Genomic DNA, 23,403 nt, shown 5'->3' on the forward strand with positions numbered 1-23,403 from the left:
TTACGACCATGATGTGCTGCTGTAAATATTTGGGCATGTATTGGATCTGCGTTTCTGCCTTTACCTTTCTTGGGGCACATGATCAAATGGCTGGATTAAATGTTAGGAACAGTTTAGTCCCTTTTATTGCATAATTCTACATTGAAATACGGAATGATTGACTCTTTCCACAGCTCTACCAATAGTATATTAGTGCGTTTGTCTTTCCATAGCCCCTCCAACGTCAACTAGTCCCGTTCCTCTCCTATATTTTCCAATTTTCAAGATGAAAGTTTCAGAGTTTTAAAATGTTTCATTTATTAATGATTTGGAACATGTTTTCAAATGGTTGTTTATGTGTTATAATTCTTTTGAAAACTGTTTATTCATATCCTTTGACCTTTTATCTGTTGGGGAATGACTCGATGTCAAATTCTTATGTCATTTCCTTATAGAAATGCTAATGACTTTTGAGGATTTGTTTTGTGTCTTATTACTTTACTGAAACAATTAATCATTTCGGTTTCTTCATTGATTTTTTCAGGTTCCTAAGTATACTATCATGTTATCTATAGATAGAGAAAATTTTGAATCATAGCCAATTTTTATATCTTTAATGTTATACTTTTGACTTATTGCTATTGTTAACATTTCTAAGGCTGTGACAAATAATAAGAGGGCCTTTTGCTTTTGTTATTTATACTGGGAAGGTTTTAATGTTTGTAGACTGCAAATAATGCTAGCTTTTGGGTGCATATTAAAGGTTCCTCCTATGTCTAAAAATAAATAAGTGCTATATTTTGTAAAACACTTTTTTGTATCTATTGAAATAATCATTCAGTTTTTATCTTTGATTATAGCATAATGTATTTTCTAGTTTTTCTCTGTCAACATTATAGATCTTCATTATTGTCTTTTCTGAAGCCACAATTGCAATTTCTACTTTTTTCACGTCTAATATTTTGTCTCAAGTCTTCATTTTTATTCTGAATGTATTTGTATATTTTAAATGTATTTCTTGAATAAAGCGAGTAATTGAGTTTTGTTTTTTTAATCCATTATTTTTATTTTCTTGGGAGATTTAATCCACTTAGAGTTTATAATTGCTAAATTTGTGTTTTCTTCCATTCAATTACACACACATACACACATGCTTAATTTTTTTTCTCCCCAGCCTTTTCCCAGTTTAGTCTCTGGTTTGTTTTGCTTACACCAATCAAATCCTGGTCTCTCTTCCCTCTTTCTTCCTGTAACCCTGCTTAGTCCCAGATTTCTAGAGTTGGTTTTTCCTAGTATTCTCTACCCCCCTCTCTCTTGTTTCTTTTAAACTTCTCTTCCCCCAATCTAGAAAAGAGTGTAGTAGCTAATCTTCCCTGTCCTGGTTCCCTATATCTTCCATTTTTAACAATTTCAGTGACATTAGTTTGTAATGCTCCTTTGCAAGAAAAATTGTTTTTATTCCGCTCTTTTCCCCTCCTAGAGCACTTTAGAATTCCAGGAATGTTAATAATCGAAGGAAGCAGTCCAGTGGTCTGTAACCAGAGTCTGGGAGGTCCACACCTTTTATTGCTTTTTCCTTAATTGAGTATTCCTTTTGATGTTAGGCTACTCCTCTCTTGAACTTGTGGACCCCCATTAAACACTTTTTGAACCAGGCCCGCACAAGGGCCCATCTACTTCCTCCCTGGCTACCTTCCCCACCAAATGGGAGTTTAGTACCAAGATCATAGGATCATAGGTTCTAAACCAGAAGGGGATTTTAAACGTCATCAGGTCCAACCCTCTTATTTTACAGATAAGGAAACTGAGGCACAGAGTGGTTAAGTAACTTTCCCAGAGTTATCTAGTTAGTATTAGAGGTGCTACTTGAACTGAGGTCTTCCTAACTGCAAGTCCATTGCCTCATATGTTACTTCTGGTTGTTTCTTTGATTTTCTAAAGTGTCACATTCCACTTCCCACCCCAAAACCTAAATAATTTGTTGTAAGACCCTGGTTTTACACCTTTTTACCTCTAAGGAATTAGTCAGGGATGGGGAACCTGTGGCCTCAAGGTCACCTATGGCCCTCTAGGTCCTGAAGGGTGGCCCTTTGACTGAATCCAAACTTCACAGAATAAATCCTTTAGTTTTTTCTTTTTCTTATTAGTTATTTATTTTTAGTTTTCAACATTCACTTCCATAAGTTTTAAATTTTCTCCCTCTCCCCTTCCTCTTAAGATAGCATGCAATCTGATATAGGCTCTATGCATACATTTCTATTAAACACATTTTCACATTAGTCATTTTGCATAGAAGAATTATAACTAATGGGAGAAACCATGAGAAAGAAAACAAAACAACCCAAAAAAGAAAATAGTCTGCTTCACTCTGCATTCCAGCTCCATAGTTCTTTCTCTGGATATGTATGGCATTTTCCATCATGATTCCAACAAATCCTTTTATTAAAGGGTCAAAGGGCCACCCTTGAGGACTAGGGGGCCACCTGTGGCCTGGAGGCTGCAGGTTCCCCACCCCTGAGTTAGTTACTTTGTGATGCCTCCAGAGTGGTCCTCTTTCCTCCCTGCCTCCCCCCCCCCCCCAATTCTTCCCTCTTACACCTGCCCTCACTGGCCCCCTGGCTGTTCTACAAACCAGACGCTCCTCCTCTCACTTCCTGGCATTGTCTCTGGCCATCCCCCATGTTTGGAATGCACTTCTTTGTCCACTGTAATTACTCACCTCCCAGACTTCTTTTAAATTCCAACCAGAAATCCCACCTGCTACAGGAAGGCTTCCCTAACCCTTCTTAGTTCCTGTACTTTCCCTTTTTAGAGTATTTCCTGTTTGTCATGTATATAGCTTGCTTTGTATATGTTGGTTTGCAAGTTGTTTCCCTCTTTAGATAGTAAACTCCTTGAGACAGAGACTGTCTTTTGCCTCTTTTCGTACCTGCAACATTTAGAACAGCACCTGGTACGTAGGAGGCATTTAATAAATGTTTGTTGATCAACTAAGGTACTCTTGTTAGTCCCCAAGTCACTCTAAAGACAAAGAAAACTCATAGCCTTTTAAATCTACCTCTCTTTACCAGTCTTTTACACACCCTCCTTCTTCCACCCTTACCACCCTTCTAAATCAGTGTTTTAAAACCTTCAGCACTTCTTAAACTGTGGGTCGGGACCCCATGCAGTGTAGTACACCATCTCACCACTTATTGACTTATTAATGAGGAAATGAGGTTATTTTTCTTTTAAATATTAATTTACTTCTTCCACCTACTTTTCTCCTGATTTTCCTCATTATGTCGTTTGCTCCTTGGATTCTCTAGTCCAGTGAAGGTCTTCGGTTTCTCAGGCAATTTCTCAAGGTTTGGTTATTTCAATCCAACAACAAATAAAAATATTACACACACACACACACACACACACACACACACACAGTTTTGCCTAGGCCTAGCTACATAAACACAAATATTGCAATACCTCATTACTACCTGAAAATAACTGACTTTTATTTTTTTTTTCTGTTTGATCACTTTGCATGTTAAAAACTCTAATATCTTCTGTTTAAGGAATGATTAGGATTTCTCCCTTTTGTTGAACATGCAATTATTTCCTTTGTTCCAGCTCTGCAGGACATTATTTTAGGGGTACCAAGCAATCTTATTTGCTTTTCAGATGATCATATTCCAGTTTTTCCTTAGATTTCAAAGGAACACAGAATAATCCTTTCCTATTCTGATTCACCGTCCTAGGAATGTAAAAGTTTTTTTTTTTTTAAATAAAAAAAGCCTGAAAAAGTTGTTTGATGCAATTCAGAGGTTTGACTATGATATTTCTTTGTAAGTTAATTTGACATTTCTTTCTGGTTGGTGATTTTTTTTGATCTGTACTTAGCTAGCTGCTTCCAGTATTTCTGAGTAATTTTCCCAGATGATTTCTTGAAATATGGTATTTAGGAGTTTTTCTCATTTTTTTTTCAGGATAAACAATAGTCTTTGGAGTATATCTTTGCATTCTATCTTCAGTATCAGTATTCTTATTTTTTAGAGCTCACATGTTCTTTTAATCTCCTTAAAACAGTTTCATTTATTTTCCTTGATTCTTTTTTTTGCACTTCAATTCTGTTCTTTTTCAGAGAAAAAGTGACTCTTTTGTTCAGTTAGATGCCCTACTTTTTTTAACATTAGATTTGCTGATTTCTAATAATTTCTGTCTGTATTTCTTTTATATTTTCAATCAGTTCTTTGTTTACTCTTCTGAAGGTTCTTGGAGTTAGTCTTAGAGTTATTTCAGGGTATCTTGTCAAATTTATCTTAATAACTTCATAGTTAGGGAACATTGATTTAATTTCCTATGTTAATAAGAATTTGTTCGTTGATATGGCTCTTTTTTCAAAGGTTTATTAATTTCTCCTTAATCACTTCTTATCTGTCTTTAATAATCATTGCATAATTTTTCTGTGGTATCCTTGCTGTAAATCTGTGCCAGGTCTTTCCCTTTCTGAGACTGTGCCTTGGCCCCAGCCCTTGCTACCTGTTTTCACTTCTCTCAAACCACTGTGGTTTTGTGAGATCTGATGCCCTTGAGAAGTGAGAGTGACTATTTTGGACACTGCTGCACTGAAATTTTAAGACACAGCCATGGTTTACCACCTTTCCCACTCTAGTTCTGTAACCCTTTTTCCTGGATGGCTGGTCAGGAAAGGGTTGGGGGCGGGACCCCGGGGCACTATGGAGGTGAATTTCCAAGGAGGTTTTCATTTGGTTCTTTATCTATTTTTTCCCCTCATTCCTTCTACTGGCCACCTGAGTTCTCCTATACAGTATTCAATAGTTGATTCTAGATCCATTTCTGACCTTTTCTTACATCTCTGATTTTCACTTTGAGGTGCTTTTCCTCGGTTTCTTTTTGAACCTTACGGCTAGTCTGATTTACAGACCTTCACCCTGAGGGGAGCCAAAGGCTTTGCCAAGGAGTCATTTCTAAAAATCAGTGCTTAAAAATTGCTAGTACAAGGATGTAGGGCTGCCACTGCTGGCACAGCCATGGACCGCAAGAAAGGACAGGGGTGCCAGGAGCAAAGGGTTGGTAGCCAAGTCTTTAGTTACATTTTTTATTCTAAGAATCACCTAGTGGCGATTTCTTTCCATTTTCCTCTTCTGGTCATTGCAGATTTTACTTCATTTGGGTTTTTTTTCTTGTTTATTTGGGGTTGCGGGGGAAGGGAGCTGCATTCCTTGCTTATTGTGTAGGATTCTTGTAAGACTCTATTAACTTTTAGGGCACTATGGCTAAAGAACATGAAGTGCATGCTGAATTGTTGCAAATATAGGCATAAATGTTAATGGTCCATTGCCATGTGAATAACTTGCTTTCTGTGTCTTTGGATAATATTAGTGAAAACTGAAACTATCCCTAACTAGACTTCTCCTTATTTATTTCTCAGGCTAACAGGCCTATCCAATCAAAGGATAAACTTCACAAGCAATGTAGAAAAGATAGCATTATTTTGTTCAAATTTTAAAATCTTATTTTTATGTTTTCTTTTTGTAGTATGTTTTCTAATTACATTTCTACCTTGCCTAGCAAGCTAGACCTTGGGCAAGTCACTTAACCCCCATTGCTTCATCCTGGGTCATCTCCAGTCATCCTGATGAATATCTGGTCACTGGATCCAGATGGCTCTGGAGGAGAAGTGAGGCTGGTGACCTGCACAGCCCTCCCTCACTCAAAACAAAGTCAAGTGCAAGTCATGTCATCATTTCTCTGATGGCCTGGTCTTCTTTGGCAATGAGGGGCAAACACACACATCCTTGTAAGAAAGGTTAACAAGAGAAAAATGCCAGTTCAGCAAAATCAGTCAACATATCAGCTGTGTCTGATGATATATGCAATATTCCACAACCATCATTTCTCACACCTGCAAAGAAGGAAAGAAAGGTTCATTTCTTCTCTGGAGTCATTAATCATTTTAATTGCACAGTATTAATTTTTGTTTTTTGTTCTTTTACATTATTGAAGTTGTTGCCTATATTCCTGGTTTTGCTTATTTCACTCTGTATCAGTACATATGAGTCATTTCTTATGGTACATTGCATTCATCTGCCACTCTTTAGCCATTATAGTAGTATTATCTTTAAAAAGTCCTCTCCTTCTTTACATATGAATTAGGTAGAGAGAGCGATTTTCTAAGCACAATTTGGGTCTCTGCTTTGCTATCGTTCTCTATCCTCCTTCCAGCTCTTTGCATGCCTTGTATGCTCAAATTTCTTGAGGGCCAGGGCCATTTCATTTTTTGTTTTTGTATCCCAGCACCTAGCCCAAAATTGGAGGCAATCGGGGTTAAATGACTTGCCTAGGGTCACACAGTAAGAGTCTGAGACTGGGTCTGAACTCAGGTCCTCCTGACTACAGGACCAGTGCTCTTTCCACTTTGTCACCTCTCTGGTCCTTACATAATAAATATTTGCTGCATGGAGTTGAGGATTGGGAGGGAATGCATAACTTTTTCATTTCTCTATCTGCAAATCAATTCAGCAAACGCTTATTGAGTTCTTACTGCCTTATAAGCATTGTATCTGGGGATTGAGACAAAAAAATTTTCTCTACCATTCAAAGAGTTTACTTTCTACTAGGGGAGACAACATTTACATATGTGTAGAGACAGACACTAAACCTGATTTCATTGGTATAGGGAATTATTAGATGATTAAAAGCCCTTTACCAATGCAATTTCAGTCAGTCAGCCAACAAGCATTTGTTAAGTACTGTGCTAAGCGCTGGTGATTCAAGGAAAGACAGACAATCCCTGCTCTCAAGGAGCTCACAATCAACAGAGCTAGACCATATCAAAAGAAACTGAAATGCAGTCTGGAGTGAGAAAAGTAGAGAAGCTGCTCTGAGGCCTCTCCTTAAATGCAGAATCTAGGAGGAACTCTCTGGTTTCCATCCTCCACCCTCTTCATTCAGAGGGAGGGATCTCAGTGCCAGGTGATGCTGAGGAGAAGGAGGAAGGTTGGTCCCCTCACTTCAGTTTACAATCTAGAGAGTTGCCCAAGGCATTTGGGTGTTAAGTGAGGTCAAAAGACAAGACAGGATTTGTTGTAAGAGGCAAGATGTGAACGGACATCTTGGCTCTGAGCCTAGTTCTCTATCCACTAAAGTAGCTAGGTGGAATACTGGATACAGTGCCAAACTTCAGTCTGGAAGACCTGAACTCAAATCCTGGCTATCATCATTAGCTATACATTTATTGGCTTAGAAAGTTGTCCGGAGCACTGAGAGGTTAAACCCAGGGTCACACAGCTATTGTGCGTTATCATGTAAGACTGCAAACTTTAAAAGGCTGTTTGATGTTTGTCATTATTATTCAGAGGTGGAATTGATATAGAGCAGAAGTTAAATGAATATTTGATAAAACTTATGTACATTCTGAATGTACTTTATACTCAGCAAATATTCAGCCCCAAAGGAGACTCCCGTTCGATAGTTTTTACCTGAGCTGACCAGAAGATCAGGCAACCCTGGGGCTAGCTGGCCAAAGATTTAAAGGAATCAAATTTGGGTTCCTGGCAGGGACCAGACATTGGAAATAGAATGTAATTTGGTTATCATAGAATTTTACAATCTCCAGGAGCTGCTGGAAACCTGAGGTGCTGTATTCCAGAACTTCAACCTCCAAATTTGCTCTTTTTTTTGGCCTCTCTTTTAAAACTTTTCCACAAAAGTATGTTTATTAAACTTTATTTCCGTGTTTATTAGAAGCAAAAACCAAAAAGCCCTTATCTCTGCACATGAAGTGACTGTATCATTTTGAAAGTTTTCCTTTTAGTGAGAACTTTTTGAAGTTCTTGGAATGGTCAGAATTTAATCACAATTAATTTCATTGTATCCATTCCTTGGTTCCATTTAGAGGAGGCCACCACTTAAAAGCTCTGGCGTGGTTTTCCCAGTGAAGTTTGTTGCCATTCTGTTCCTAATGTATCAAAGCAAACTTCGGTCCTGGGATCACCGCACGGTCGGTCGGGCACCACCTGGCCTAGCCTCTAAGGGGGTGGGGGGCGTGGCCAGAGGGGGCGTGGCCAGAGCGGGAGTTCCCAGAATCGGTCCAGGCAGAGTAGAGGCTGGGGGCGGGGGGAGGGGAAGAGCTCGGCCTCCTCCCGTCCCACACCCCGATTAGTAAGAACGGACCTCAGTGTCGCGCTGTTTGAACTTGCAAATACGGTTGTAATATATGTAAATGGTAACATGAGTTGTAAAATGTGGTCATTGATTCCGGCCCAGTATAGAGACGAAGGCCCAGCTTGTGGAGAATAATCACCATTCCTTAAACCGGACCAGACTTCGGGGGGAAGAAGGGCGAGCCTCCCCGGAGCTGGAAACGCTCCATGAAGCTCAAGGCCGCCTCTTCATCAAGAACCGTTGGCAAGGGGAGGGGAAAGGCGGTGCCTGATGGGACGGGTCCCCAATCAGCGAGCTCAAGGTGGCCTCCACCTTTCTCGCCCCGCCCCCTCCCTCCCCAGCTCCCTCCTCCCCCTACGCTGACGTCAGCGCTTGCGTGGGATTTTCTCCTCTTGAGTAGAGCTGGGAGCGTCGCGGAGCTGTCAGCGCCGAGCGAGGGGCCGCCAGACCCTCCGCTGCCGCGTCTGCTTGCCTTTCTTTGTCTCAGTCGCCAGAGCTAGCTGCTTAACCCCGGCCTCATCCGGGGCCGAGCTTCGGGAAGCTGCCGTGGGCCACGAGGAAGAAAACAGGACGGCGGCTTAGGTGAGAGCCCCGGGCTGAGGGGGGGGTAGCATCCCCTCCCTTTGTCCTCCTGGCGGCACCGGCCTGGCCCGCGCGGCCCCCCGGGTAGCCCAGGCCAGCCCCGGCCGCTTCCGGCCCGGCTGAGCGGGCTGAGGGAAGGGTTGCAGTTAACGGTCTCCTGCTCGCCCGCCCCCGTCAGCCCGCCCCCGCCCCCTGCCGCCAAGGCCCGAGGTGCCTGTTGACCGCGCAGCTGCTGCAAACAAAAGGTAGTCGTTTCCTCCCGGCCTGCCCGGGGAGCGGTGCCAGGTGGGAAAGGAAATGGCGAAGATGCTGCAAGAGACGTTTCTGATCGGGGAAGAGCTTCCTCCCGACCCGATCTCTGCCTTGGGGGGAATGCCCGGACCTGGAGGGAAGCTTGAGCTCTTCAAATGGATACATTCGCTCCCTGGAGGAGAACGTGCGCAACAATGAGAAATGGCAATTATGTAGCTCCTGAAGGTTTGCAGAAGTACCTTAACATCTTGTCTCATTTGGCGCTCACAGCAACCTCGTGAGATAGCTGCTTTTATTGTCCTTGTGGTACTAATGAGGAAACGGGTTCCCCTGCTGGGGACTGTCCTGGCTCCAGGTTCAGCGCTCTATCGCTGTGTTGCTTAGGGTGTGGGTGGAAAAAAGTTTGGCTGTTGAATGACTTAGGTATTTGGTTCGCCTTTGTAACGGACTGGCTTTGTTGGTAGTGTGGTTGATCGTGGCACTTTTAGTCACTACCATATGCTGATGGGGGGAGGGGTACCTCTAGCCACTGGCGTAAATGGATGGTGTCAGCGACCTGCTGTGTCCATCCTTGATGCTGGTAGTTAAAAGAACATATCTAGGTGACCTTTGAGAAAATCAAATTTTATTCCTTTGGGTTTCAATTTCTTTATCTGTAAAATTAAAGAACTGTGCTCGATAATCTCCAAGAGTGTTATAAACACTTCTTAATCCTGTGGTCCAAGTAACCAGGAGACAAGGTTAAAAGTATAATTCTATACTTTTATATAACCTTCTAGAATAAGGTTAAAAGTAATAAGACCCAGTGTATCATTCTCTCTTCAGAGAGACCGTACTTTGTTATTTCTAAGGTAAATATACCCCGGGAAGAAAGTTTCCCAACCTCCCACAGTGCTCAAGCTTACATTGGCAGGATTTTACAATCATTATATAACGCTCTGGTATTGTTGGTAATAACATAACAAAGTTGATTTTTCTTTTATCTGAATGCCTATAGAACTTTGTCACTCCTGTACATAACATTCCACAAATATTGTGCTATCGTTAATTGTATGCATGTCTTTTATCTCTTACTAACTGCAAGCTCCATAGGGGAAGGGATCAGAGGTTAACACAATGCTTGGCATATGGTAGTCTCTTTACAATTTTTGTTGAAAGACTAGGTGAACGAATTTACCATTTCTCTTGTTATCTAATTGAAATCCCACCCTTCGAAATTAATGTCCATTTTTGGTTCACGTTGTAACAGATGGAGACCAGCAGTCATACCTGTCACCTTAATCCATTCTTGGATTACTATTATCTCAAAAAGAACACATAAGAATTCATATGGAGCAAACAGAGAGGAGACCATGAGCAAGACATGTAACCTCTTGGTACCCCTACACAATTCTCTAAGAATATAATAAGTTCCGAAGAAATTCATATTTCTTCCAAAAAGGAGAGACAAATTTGATTAATTTTATTTCTAGTTCCTCATGATAGAGGTTTCCATGGTAAAATATGTTTGTATACTATGATGTTATATATAAGACCATGATAATCCCTTGAGTATTTAACATTTACATTTGAACACATAATAAAGCAGTGGTCATCAGGATTGTTATTGGGCAAAAGAAAAAATAGACACATAGACTTGGGGAATATAAAGACATTCAACCAAATGTATGCAAGAGTTTATTAGTGTTTGATAAACTTATTGGAAAAAGAAGCCATTATTTTAATAAATGTAACTGGGAAAACTGGTTAGCTGTCTAGCAGTGAAAGGATTTAGACTCACGTATCCCATCATAGTTATGCCCCAGTGAATTTTAGCTGGATGAGAGACAGTTTTTTTAAAACTAACTAAAAGATGGGGAAAAAAATATGAAGCACTCTGTAAGGGAGGCAGTTTTTTTGTATTTAATAAACAGGAGAGAATAATTAAAGAAAAACTAGATGTGCTCACATTAAGATAAATTTCTATACAAAAATATAATTAAAAGAAAAATTCTAATAGTAAATTAATATTTATTAAGTGTCTACTATGTGTTGGGCACTATACTAAGCACTGAGGTTACAAATACTAAAATGCCCTCAAGGAGATTACAATCTAATGGGGAAGACAGAATACAAAAGGCAGAAAAGGGGTTGTGGGAGGAAAGGGAGAGAAGGTAGCCTACTTGTGGGCGTGTGGAGAAGTCAGTCAGAGACAAGATCTCTGAGCTGAGCTGTCTTCTCTCTAGTCTGGGAGGCAGAAGGTGGTGATGAGGTAGAATTCTAAAGCTGATGAAATCTTACAGGATGACAAGGTTACTCCAGATAAGCTTCCTGGGGCATGCTAGAGAAGTCCCAAAGGAGTATAGCCAAGTGAGAAATGTACAAATAGATTGGTAAAATACGGCAGAAATGACATAAAAAAACCTGAACTACATACATTATATACATACAAATAAAAGTAACAGGATCAAAAGATATAAACAGTTTTCAAAAGAGAAAACACGATGTTAATAATTGTTTGAAAAAAAATGCTTGACAGTCAATGAAATACACTTGAAACAACTTTGAAGTAACACTTCATATGTATCAAATTTCCTGAGATAATTAAAAGCAAGGAAAATGAGTGCTGGCAGGGTTTCAGAGAATCAGGTACAAGCTGCTACAGAGAAGGAGGTATACCATATTCATTGGTGGTAGAATTATAAATCTGTATAATTTTTTTAGAGCAATCTGGCAGTATGTACTGAACATTGCCAAAAAAAACCCCAAAACCAAAAACCAAACCTTTGACCTACTGAATCCATTGCTAGAATTATATCCTGAAAATTTTATTTAAAATCAATAAATTCATCAAAGATACTCAAAGAAACACATTATTTGTAGCTGCAAAAATTAAAAGCAACTTAATTACAAACAATAGGTAAGTTTAGATACGGTAATATAATTCATAATGTGATTATGATTGGCAGATGTCATAGGCCAGACCTGATTTGAGTTACTCTGGTTGCTCAAACTTAAGCCATCAAACAGTCAAAAACGGAAGCATACTTAACCACAACATAGAAAAGATTATAGCATTGATTCTGTTGGATACAGTTTACCCACTTGTGCTGTTAGCCATGCTGGTTCAATTGTCAGAAGCATGTGACAAGCCAGAGGAGCTCCTGATTCTTTATGGGCTGATTTTTGTATTTGGGTGATCAGGAAGTTACAGCAGCGGTTTAACCCAGTGGCAGCGAGCAGTTTCCTGGGCACCAGCAGAGTGGGCATCAGAGGATTTGCGTCCCAAAGGATAACAGAATAGGCAGGCCCAGTGTAGCCCTCAATTTAGTATAATCAGGAACTGATAAGCCCTCTACATTGCTGCTTAGACAGTACTTAATGTTCCCTGGCTCATCAGCTAGGACCTCCTTTTCCCTGGGAGCACCATGGATAGGAAGGGGGGATAACAAATATTTTCTTCTTTAGAGACCTCTGCTGAGCTACTGTCTCATTCTGCAGTGAATGTATGAACTGTTTGATGTTCCTCCAAACAATTCTACCCTTTGTCCTCGAAGTCCTTCTTGAGGTATTGTCAGTTCCTGGGTACCATCCTGATAGGAATTCCCAGGGCCCTTAACAGTTCCAGATTACAGTAAACAAAGGGATAAGATGAGCCTGCCTGTGCTGATGTCCATGATGGTGCCTGTTGCTGCTCTGCTGGATGGGCCAATGGGAGAGACTGATATAGAGCATTCCTCTTTTGTCCTGCTATGACCCCCTCGCGCCCCCCCCCCCCCCACCGCCACTACATTGATGAGCTAAAAAACAGCTGAAAGTATGGCTCAAGCAGCTACAAAGGATTCTAGCCAGGCAAGCCATGGCTGGGGCTCCTCATTTTATAGTCATCCTAGCTCATGCCATAGATTCCACCTCCACAGATTCCTATTGATGTCTTGAACTTACATAGCTTCCATCAAGACTAGGAATATTCATTGAACAATTATTCATCTATTCTTAGGAGAAAAAAACACAAAGCAGAAGAGGTGGTAAAGACTCTTCTGATTAATATGTGTGCTCTAGCTGCCAGCTGTGAATAGTTGACGTTTCTGCCAAGGGTTCCTGCAGAGTGGGTGCCAGCACAGGTCCTCATTTACCCTTGGGAATCCTCGTGAGGATGAGAGTTGTAATTCAAAGGAGCAAACGTGGAAATGATCTCTCCTCCTTTTGTCCATATTCCCACTTCTGGAAAGGACTCTGGATTCCTGGGGAGCATCAGTCATTGCAAGGATTAGGGAAAACACTGTGTCTTGCATCATATTTCCAACAAAGTCCATGTGGCACAGTTCCCAATTGCCATATAAAAAGTGCCAAGCAGTTCATTCATCACAATTCTTAGATAATTCTAAATTACAGTTTCTAGGGAGGTCCCAGGCCTACCAAAGCTTTTGGTCCTAGAGATCACTATTACACATACCCCCATTCAAAATTTATGCATGTTCAATGAAAAACAGTTTATAGAATTTATCTTTATAGCACAATTCTTTTTTTTTCTTGTAGGAAATTCTGGTTAAGTGACTTGCCTAGAGTTATATAGCTAGTAAGCATCTGAGGTCACATCTGAACTCAGATCCTCCTGACTCCAGGACCAGTGCTCTATCCACTGTGTCATTTAGCTGTCCCCATGGCATAGTTCTTAAAGATGCAGAGCACCCCCACATCTGTCTCTAGCGGCTGAATGCCTACAAATAATTTACTTGATAATCTCCCTGGGTCAGTGGAGGACATCTCACCTTATTCTGCCATAGCCAAAAGTACCCCCTCCAGAATTACAGAGGTCTAAGGATACGAGGCTCCTTATCAGAATGTCAAATCACCCTGGATTCCTCTTCCTCTACATCACTTTTCTCTACTTCCATTAGGTCATTCCAATCCATTCATGCTAACTATTGCCAGATATTGTAAATTGGGCTTGACTCGGGTCAGTTTGCTGGTTCAGGATTGGAATGAAATAAGAAATTATAAGCCAACACTGAACAAAAGGTTTACAGTCAACAAAAGTTTATTAACTTTAGCATGGAAAGGATATTCAGAAGGGGATGCATTGATTCATTTGGGTACAGTTTCCTTGTCTCTCTGTTAGCCATACTTGTGCATAGAAGTGGGTGCCAAGCCAGAGGAAGAAGCTCCTCATGGGCCAGCTGTTAGCTTCATTTGTGTGTGAAAGATGTTGCTGCCATAACTGAGTCTGAGGAATGCAAGGAAATATGGCCTCTTTGCTCTGTAGTTTCGTTATTTCCCCTTTGGGACCTTCCTTGGTTTTCCCTGCTATCTAAGTAGAATTCAGCTTCCTTTTGATGAGGAATGTTCTTGAACAACTGTCCTTGACAACAAACTTGTATGCAGAGCTAATGCCCTTGACAAAAACTTGTGTCCAGATAAGACCCCTGAAATCCTGAACTAATCAGTCACATTCTAGCACTTAGCTGATAACTGACCAAGGGACTTTCCCAAGACATTACACACTCTGAGCAAGTACAATGCCACCTTGCTTGTCTGACGGTGATTTGGGGGCTAATGAGCATCTCATGTACATAGTAATGTAGCCACCCTTTGAGGGGGATCAGAGTGCAGGATGGGAAATAGCATGCACAGAAAGTTGACTCCTTGTCAAGCATGTGCCCCCCTGGTTACCTCATCTTCCTGTTAAGAAGGCACTGTGCCTCTGTGTACGCCCTAGCTTTGCCCAATAGACTGCAGCTGCTCCTGCTTCCCTTAGAGAGGGCTACTGCACCTGCCTCCTCTAAGGAGAACAGCCTAACCCTGAATAAATACCTCTGCTTAAGTTGGAGACAGCCTGAGCGAATTTTTTCAAGATGACACCAGTATGCCCCTGCCCCCCAACACAGAGCTTCATTTGCATTTTTACAGTTGTCATGTCTGTTCTGTTGGTTATTTTTATTTCCCTGTGCATCAGGTCATATGATCTTCCCGTGTTCCTCTGAATTTATCACATGTCTTTTCGTACTGCTTAGCAATATTCCAATACATTCATAAAGCATAGTATTTTTGTTTTCTGTTTTTTCCCAGCAGTTCCCTAGTCAACGGGCACTTACTTTGTTTGTACTTCTTGCTGTACGAAGAATGTCGCTGTATTTACTTTGGTGTATTACTAGACCTTTTTTGTCTTTGACTTCCATGGTATATATGCTCAAAATGGTGTTGCTGGGTCAGAGGTTGTGGACAGTTTAAAGTTTAGTCACTTTATTTAAACAATTCCAGATTGAAATCTACAACAGTTGGACTACCTCACAGCCCGACCAGTGGTGTGTCTGTGTCTCTGTTCCCAGAGCCATTCCAACAGTGACTGTTGACATCTTTTAAAAAAGTGTATTAAGATCTTTTTTACTTTAGCTTTGTTTCCACATATACCCCCTGACATTCCCCTACCCAGAGAGTCAGCCCTTGTAATGAAGAATAAAAAAGAGAAGGGAGAAAAATCATTTCAGTAAAACTAGCCAAGACATCAACCAAGTAACAACATAGGCATTGTTCCAGTGACTACCCCATGTGCCCACCTCTGCAAAGAGGGAAGGAGGGATATTTCTTCATCTAATTTCTTCAGTGCCCGACTCAGTTGTTATTCAGTTTTGTGGGGTTATGTCGTTTGTGGAGTTGTTTACACCATTTTCTGGGCTTTGCCTGCTTTGTATCATCCAGGTTTTTTCTCTGTATGCTTTATATTCATAATTATTTATAGAGTATCAAAATGCCATTACATCCACGTCCACTATATGTTTGGCTGTTCCTCAGTGGGTAATTAATTTTTTTCTAATTCTTTGCTACCATATAAAGGGCTACTGGAAGCATTTTAGTGTAGGTGTTATATTTCTTTCTGTCTTTAATGTACCTGGAGTATATGACTGTCAGTGAGAGTTCTGGATCAAAGGACACGGACATTTTAATCTCTTATCATAATTAAAAATTGCTGTCTGGAAAAATTGGACTAATTTACAGCTCTACTAATGATATGTTTTGTGTGTTCCCATCTTTTTTTTTTTTCATCTTTGGCCCTTAGCATGTCCTTGAAGTGATATCTCAGAGTTGTTTCTAATTTAAATTTCTCATACTGTTTAGTGATTTGGAACATATTGGAGGAATGGTTCTTGGTATTGTATATTTGTCAGTCCTTATCAGACTTTTATTGATGATTTTAGTGCAAATATTTTTCCCATCTCACTCTTTTTCTTTTCTGTCTTCATTGGTTTTATTTGAATAAGATTTTTTAAATTTTACATAGTCAAAATTATCTTTTTTATCTTTTATTATCTCTGTGCACTTTTTAGTTAAGAATTCTCTCTTTACCCACATTTATTTTTAAAAAGCACCTGATCTTATTTTCTTCTAGCAGTTGTTTTTTAAAAAAATATTGTGACCTTTTATATTCAGGTCACATCTATTTTACACTTGGAACACTTAAAAAATATAAAGCTAATGAAATAGATGTAGAATTTATATTTGTATATAACATTTCCTTGAAAAAGTTCAAAATATCATATAAATCACAGATTTGTAATTTCTTTGCTCCCGATTTCTAACATGGACCAGTACCCTTCTTTGCCTTCGAGTAACTATGTCTTTGTAAACTATTGTGATCACAAAAAAATTAATTTCTTATTAGCAATCCTTTTAGTGTTAAGACTTACTGATGTTAGCTAGACAGGTGTTTGGATGACAGGCACAGTTGGTAGCCTGGTCCATTGCAGTTTGGTCAGCTTGCCAGAACTTGCAGTTTCTTGACATTGTCTTAGAGTTTATCAGCTTCACTCCCAAACCTCCTAGTGAAACATCAGAGGAAGACTTTAGTGGAGGATATAAATGGTATCATATTATGTCCAATTTTTGAGGAAAAATAATAGTTAATAGTAGACAAAGTAAAAGAAGAGAGAAATTAAGGGAAAGACCAGGTGATAAGTGGCAATATGGTAGAATTGGCTTTGAAACCTCTGACCTTGACTAGCTGAGGCAAGTCTCTGGACATTTCTCAGTCTTATTTTTCTCATCTGCAAAATGGGGATCATAAAATCATAGATCTAGAGTTGGAACATGTCTTAGAGGTCATCTAATCCAGCCTTTCATTTTACATTTGAGAAAACTGATCCCCAGAGATAGGTTGCCTGCCCAAAGTTTCATTGTTAGTTGTAGAAATGGGATTTGAACTAAGGTCCTAGAATTCCAAATTTATCATGTTCCACACACCAAATTGCCTCTCAAAAGATTGATCCCCAAAATGATGCCCCTGAAGAGAGGAAAAAAATCATGTAGAAGAATGGGAACAACCGAAAGCTGTGAGTTTGTGTTGCTTACTAAGGAATGTTGTTGAATCTTCTTTTCAGTAGATGCATAACCACATGCAGGGAAGGATCTCTAGGAGACTGTATGTGTACTTACGGGCACATATGAGCACACGTGTGTAAGCGAATACTTAGCCAGTTGTGATATATATATATATTTACATATATGTATAGATACATACATATATTTATAGGAGCAGAAGTCAATTCCAGGGTAGAAGACTTTTGAAATGTGGGAAGAAGTTTGGACTATCTTCAAACTATCTCCTGAAAGAATTTTAGTATGATTATACTTAAAATATCTGATTCACAAGGTTGTTGTGAGAAACAAATGAGACAGTATGTATAAAATTTTCTGCAAACTTTAAAGTGCTGTGTGAATGTTGACTTACGTTGTTCTTTTCTGGCTGGATGAACAGCAAGGAAGGGCGAGTAGGTAGGTCTTGGTGATGTTAAGGGAGGTACCTATACCTTCTTTCGCTGGCACCGTATACGTTTAGTCTCCACTTCCTACCTTGTGGGTCCCATCACATAATCCTTTGGCGTATTAAAAATCTTTTTTTAAAAAAGTCTATCCATCAGTGTTTAAATTTGTCTCTGTTCCCTGAAGTACAATTTAGACATAATTCTTTTAGCAGTAGTGAATTATGCTAATACATTTATAATTTGCCTCTCTAATCTAAAAAGGTAGCTTGCGAAATCACAAGATAGTCATTATCCTAGGCAATATATAAGTTTTGTCAGGTTTGTCAAAAGTTTACGATGAGCACATTTCTGTTGAAATTTTGAACAAAGTGGTACGTATGAAAGATAATGTTAACATTTCTTTTCTACAAATTTAGGAACTCTATTTTGAGAATCTCTCAAAAAGGAAAAGAATCATGGAGAAGAATGGGAACAACCGAAAGCTGCGAGTTTGTGTTGCCACTTGCAACCGAGCTGATTACTCCAAACTTGCCCCTATCATGTTTGGCATTAAGGCAGAGCCTCAGTTCTTTGAACTTGATGTGGTAGTACTCGGATCTCACCTAATAGATGACTATGGGTAAAGTAGAAACTATACCTTGTGTTATTTTATGTAATTAGAGAGAAGTGCCTTTTAAATTAGATCTTAAAACTATGTCACACTTATTAATGACGCATTCTTTTATGATAACTAGATTGTGAACATTCAGCTTTGAATACAGGGTTCAGCGTTAACTTAATGCTGTGTGACAAATGCATAGAAGCTGAAAGGGATATCTGAGGTCATCTAACCCAAGCCCCTCATTTTACAGATGAGGAAACTGAAGCCTGAGAGGTTAAGTAAAATTTAAAGACTGTTACATTTATTAATAATACTCATGCCTTTATGATAGTTGTATTGTGAGACTTATTTTGAATACAGGGGATAATATTAACTTAATATAGTATAATGAATACAAATATATGACAAGTTGTTTTTTAATCCAATTCACATATTAGGTAAAACAAAACGCAATATTATTAACATTTGTTAATTATATCAATTAATTATTCATTAGATGTGGTTCATATTTTGACCTAAATTTGAAAAAAACAGAAAAGGAAAAAGTTTAGGAAAAATCTTTGAAAAGATAGAAATGTACAGTTGTCCTTTGACAAATGTACTTGAAATTAAATGGTCTTTGAATAACATAGATGTGTCATTTAATGTGCTCTAGTGGATTAAACTAGTGTTATTTAATTTCCAAAGATACTCTAAACTACCATTCATTGTTAAAAAGCAAGATACAGATCATAGCAATAATTCTGTTTCAAAGGATTCATTTTGTTTTAAATTATTTTGACAAAAACATTGACATTTTTACATAAGAAAATACTTCAGGAACCAAGAAGAAATTTAAGAGTGGTTAAATTTTTTCATGTGAAATAAGTTCTTTTTGCCTATGGAGAAAAATCAGCTTTGAAATGAGGTAGCATGAAGGACAAAGCGAATGATGGGAAGAATGGGAAATCTGAACAGGTTCTTACCTGCTTTTGAGATAGGATAGAGAGGAATTTTGGTGGAAAAGAGATATCCAGAGAGAGTAATCGAAGCATTTTTTTAGCCACCTGCCACAATAATGGAGAATTGAAAAAATTATTAAATTGGTGTGGTTATTAGAAAATTGACAGCATTTCTGCTACTGATAGAATTGAATAGGGCCGAATTAAAATCCTGGGCTTCATAGTCACTTCCCTTTCTTAAAACCATAATTTTCGTTAAAATGGTCTCCTTTCCAAATGAAATATTTTTATTTTGCGTTGAGAATCATGTTAGTGCTATCAGCTAGAAGTTTTCATTTTTACAGACAAGTAGGACCTGGGAACCCTGTTTCTTGATTCCCTGGTTCAAATGTAGGTTTTCAAAGGTTGTGCTTTCTTAATAAGTGTTTATCCCACTTTGAGATTGTCATTATATTGCTTTTCTCATGTATTTATTGATTTAATTCAAAGAAATGTTCTAATGGATTCTTTCTTTTTTTCCTCCCTAGAAACACATATCGTATGATTGAACAAGATGATTTTGACATTGATACAAGGCTACACACCATAGTGAGGGGTGAAGATGAGGCAGCCATGGTGGAGTCAGTAGGTCTTGCATTAGTAAAGCTTCCAGATGTTCTTAATCGTCTGAAACCTGACATAATGATTGTTCATGGTGATAGATTTGATGCACTGGCTGTGGCTACCTCTGCTGCCTTGATGAATATTCGTATTCTTCATATTGAAGGTGGAGAAGTAAGTGGGACCATAGATGACTCTATTAGACATGCTATAACCAAATTGGCTCATTATCATGTGTGCTGCACCAGAAATGCAGAACAGCATCTGATATCCATGTGTGAGGACCATGATCGCATCCTTTTGGCAGGCTGCCCCTCATATGATAAACTCCTTTCAGCCAAGAATAAAGACTACATGAGTATTATTCGTATGTGGTTAGGTATGTATTACATAAAGTATCATATATGTAATGATTGTTTTTGTTCTACCAGACAGTGGTAGGTATGTATGAAAGTCTTCAATGGCTGGAGTGTGTCAATGTTTGTGAAAGATACAGAGGGATGTTTTTGTTTTGGGGTTAGTTTCTTGGTTCCAGAATAAACCTTGTATAGTAACATAATTTACCAGATCATAAAGGGCCCTAACATTAGTTAATTAAACTCACAAAAAAAAAAGCATTCATCTCATAGTCCTTGCCATGATTCCTAAGTTTTTCATATATTTATTTTTTACTTTTAAAAGTAACTTGATGTGAGGAATATAATTAAGTTACTTTTAAATTTTGGAAAGCTTTGAAATAAACCCAACTTGGTTTTTATTATGCAGTTAAGTTATAAATTCCATTTCATAATTTACAAAGCAGTTAACTAATTTACTAACTTACTAGGGAATATAATTAGCAGTGGTTATGTGTTCAGCATATTCCTTTCCTGATAGGTAGATCTAATCAAGAAGTGAAATTAACTACTGGAAGGTCATTGGGTGAGTGTGGAATCAAAGAAACAGTTATGCTAAAGAAAATATATTTCTATTCATGCCACAATGACATCTGAAGGAATTGAGCCTTCCCATTTTATAAGACAACTAAATCCAGGGACAGATAAGTGCGGCTCAGGGTAGCTTTCTACTTTTGCATAGTGCTGGAGATACAATCACAAATTTCAGATTCTCAAAGTGTTTCTTCTGTTTTACATATTCCATTTTGATCATACTTGTTCATTAGATTGTAGCAAATATATTATGATTCCATTTTCATTATAGTTAAGATACTTCTTTATCTTTTTCATCATTGTTTTTCATTATTCATTTGAATAGTCTCATCCTATCTTTAATGATGCCAAGTAGATTATTGTTTTTATTTCATCTATATTAAAGTGATTGCTCTTAACCTCAACCAAAGAAAGTGTTATGCATTGAATCTTTGCCTTTCTTACCTTTAACTTAGTTCCTAATATCAAATTTATTTGGTGTCTACATATTCTTATATATTTATCCTATCTTTCCCACTTTAGAAATTAATAGAGTACCAATATAAAGTCATCATATGATCTTCAGCCAGATGGAATGCACATAATGTTGATTGTTCTTAATCCCAAAGTCTTTATTAAAACCTGCTATATACTAGACATTTTGCTAGGTACTAGGGATAAGAATAAAACAATCACTACTCATGATGAGCTTAAGTCTCATTTTTTAATGAAGATAAGTGCTTCTGACTGTCCTTTGGAATTTAACAGTTTTGGCAGTGAATTACTGGTTTATTCAACAAGACATTTTATTCTATAACATTACAATTCATTTTCAGTGTTTACCAATGTAATACAAAATTATGTTATTTCACGTGGGTTTCTATAATGCAAATATTTTAAGAAAGAAAGCCTTATTGTCCTTATTGCCCTTGGGGCATAATACTGTTCATTTGTTAGAAGGAAAATAGAAAGAGAGAATAATAAGATATTTCTGGCATTTCAAATAATAAATTTCCTTGACTAGGCTCCAAAAAAGCCCCATCATACTTTGAATTTTATATTACTATCAGTTGTCTTGTGATGAAACTCCAGTATATTAAAGATTTGCTTGATATTTTTAATGAGTGCTTTCCCCACTTTTCTCAAGATAATCTACTGACATAATTTTATTGTTTATTGAGGATGTTAACTGTATGAAAGTATAATAAAAAATGAAAAATTTCCCCCATTGTAATCCCCTACAACTTTTGTAGTATTTGAAGTCGTAATAAATATACAACACATTTTTTACACCTATATTTTTGTGACTGTAGTACAAAGAACTTTTTCAGACTGTTAAGCCATTTATTTTCTAGGTTTGATGTGATCAGATTTTTATCAGTTGTTTCCAATTTAATTTTAATTTTTCTGATTTAAGTACTTTTTACTGAAGCTCATGAAGGATCAGAGTGAAAATAATTTTCAGTCTAGACTTTTGAGGCATAAATATTCTGATTTTTGCTTTAGAAACTTTTTTTTATCTAACCTTTCAACTAATAAAACCACATGATTTGATTCTCTCTGCACAGGTGATGATGTAAAACCCAAAGATTATATAGTGGCCCTACAGCATCCTGTGACCACTGACATTAAACATTCTATAAAAATGTTTGAATTAACATTGGATGCGCTTATCTCGTTTAACAAAAGGACACTAATTCTGTTTCCAAATATTGATGCAGGTAATTGAATTTCAAAATGCAGTATTGGAGCCAAATTCTGTCTTCTTGCTTATTCTACATTATTTTCTTTCTCATGTAATCTCTTATTATTCAAAGTCATTGAGGGTAGGGATTGTATATCATATCCTCAGGCACATGGTATTTTCAGGGTTTTGGGACTAAAGTGAGTTTAAGAGGAAAGAGAACACTAAGAAACCTTACTTTTTGATTCCTATCTTTCCTATTACCAAAAGCCACATTATACTAAAGTCTCCTGTCAAGCAGTAAGGGGAAGGATGCAAGAAACACAGCAATTGGTAATTGTTTAATTTATCAATAAAACCAAAGGAGCATCCATCCTCTCTTTCCTGGAAAAAAGATAAATCCTACTGACTTGGCATTTATTTAATTATTCTCTCATGTGAGCTAAACCCAGGGCTGTGCTGGAGCCAGCTCTAAATAGCTAACAAGAGTTATTCCTAAACTTTCAATATGAATTTATATTTGTGTACATAGAAATATCTATTTCCCCCCAGAGAACCTGTTGTCCAAACATTTACCAGCGTGCTCCTGTATTTCTCTGTAAACATCGTCTGAGCTCAGCAAGAGTGTCATAGAATGCTCAGGGGATGAAGTCATCACCAAGCTAGAGGCCTGCTGACCGCAGGCTCATAATAATAATAAGAAATAATAATAACTAGCATTCATTTAACCTCTCAAGTTTGCAGTGTGTTATACGCATTATGTCTTTTGGGTTTTGCAGCACAGCCACAGCTCTGAGCTGCTCTTGAGTTTAGTTAAACAGTCTGATGTTGCCCTCAGGGCTCATAGACTGGGAAGCATGGCAGCCATGGTATTACAGTATCAATTAATAAACACTCCTTCCTTCTCCCTTGATTTTTTTTTTTACTGTTAAAATGAAGTAAAAGGTAGATTGAT

General features: G+C 38.2%; 1 protein-coding gene across 3 annotated transcripts in view; it reads left to right on the plus strand.

Moving 5' to 3' along the window:
• Positions 1-23,403, plus strand: part of GNE (glucosamine (UDP-N-acetyl)-2-epimerase/N-acetylmannosamine kinase) — an 85,252-nt gene that overhangs the window by 17,421 nt on the left and 44,428 nt on the right. Inside the window, exons 1-4 of one of the 3 annotated variants that reach the window (XM_072596799.1) lie at positions 8,519-8,724; positions 18,131-18,333; positions 19,784-20,235; positions 22,333-22,485. In XM_072596799.1, coding sequence (XP_072452900.1) covers positions 18,170-18,333; positions 19,784-20,235; positions 22,333-22,485 — 769 coding nt within the window. In that variant the 5' untranslated portion in view covers positions 8,519-8,724; positions 18,131-18,169. Of the gene's footprint in view, positions 1-8,518; positions 8,725-9,115; positions 9,202-18,130; positions 18,334-19,783; positions 20,236-22,332; positions 22,486-23,403 lie in introns of those variants that run through there. The other 2 variants (XM_072596800.1, XM_072596798.1) reach the window with 2 other exon arrangements.

This window comes from Notamacropus eugenii, chromosome 3, assembly GCF_028372415.1.
Source record: "Notamacropus eugenii isolate mMacEug1 chromosome 3, mMacEug1.pri_v2, whole genome shotgun sequence".
NCBI lineage: Eukaryota > Metazoa > Chordata > Mammalia > Diprotodontia > Macropodidae > Notamacropus > Notamacropus eugenii.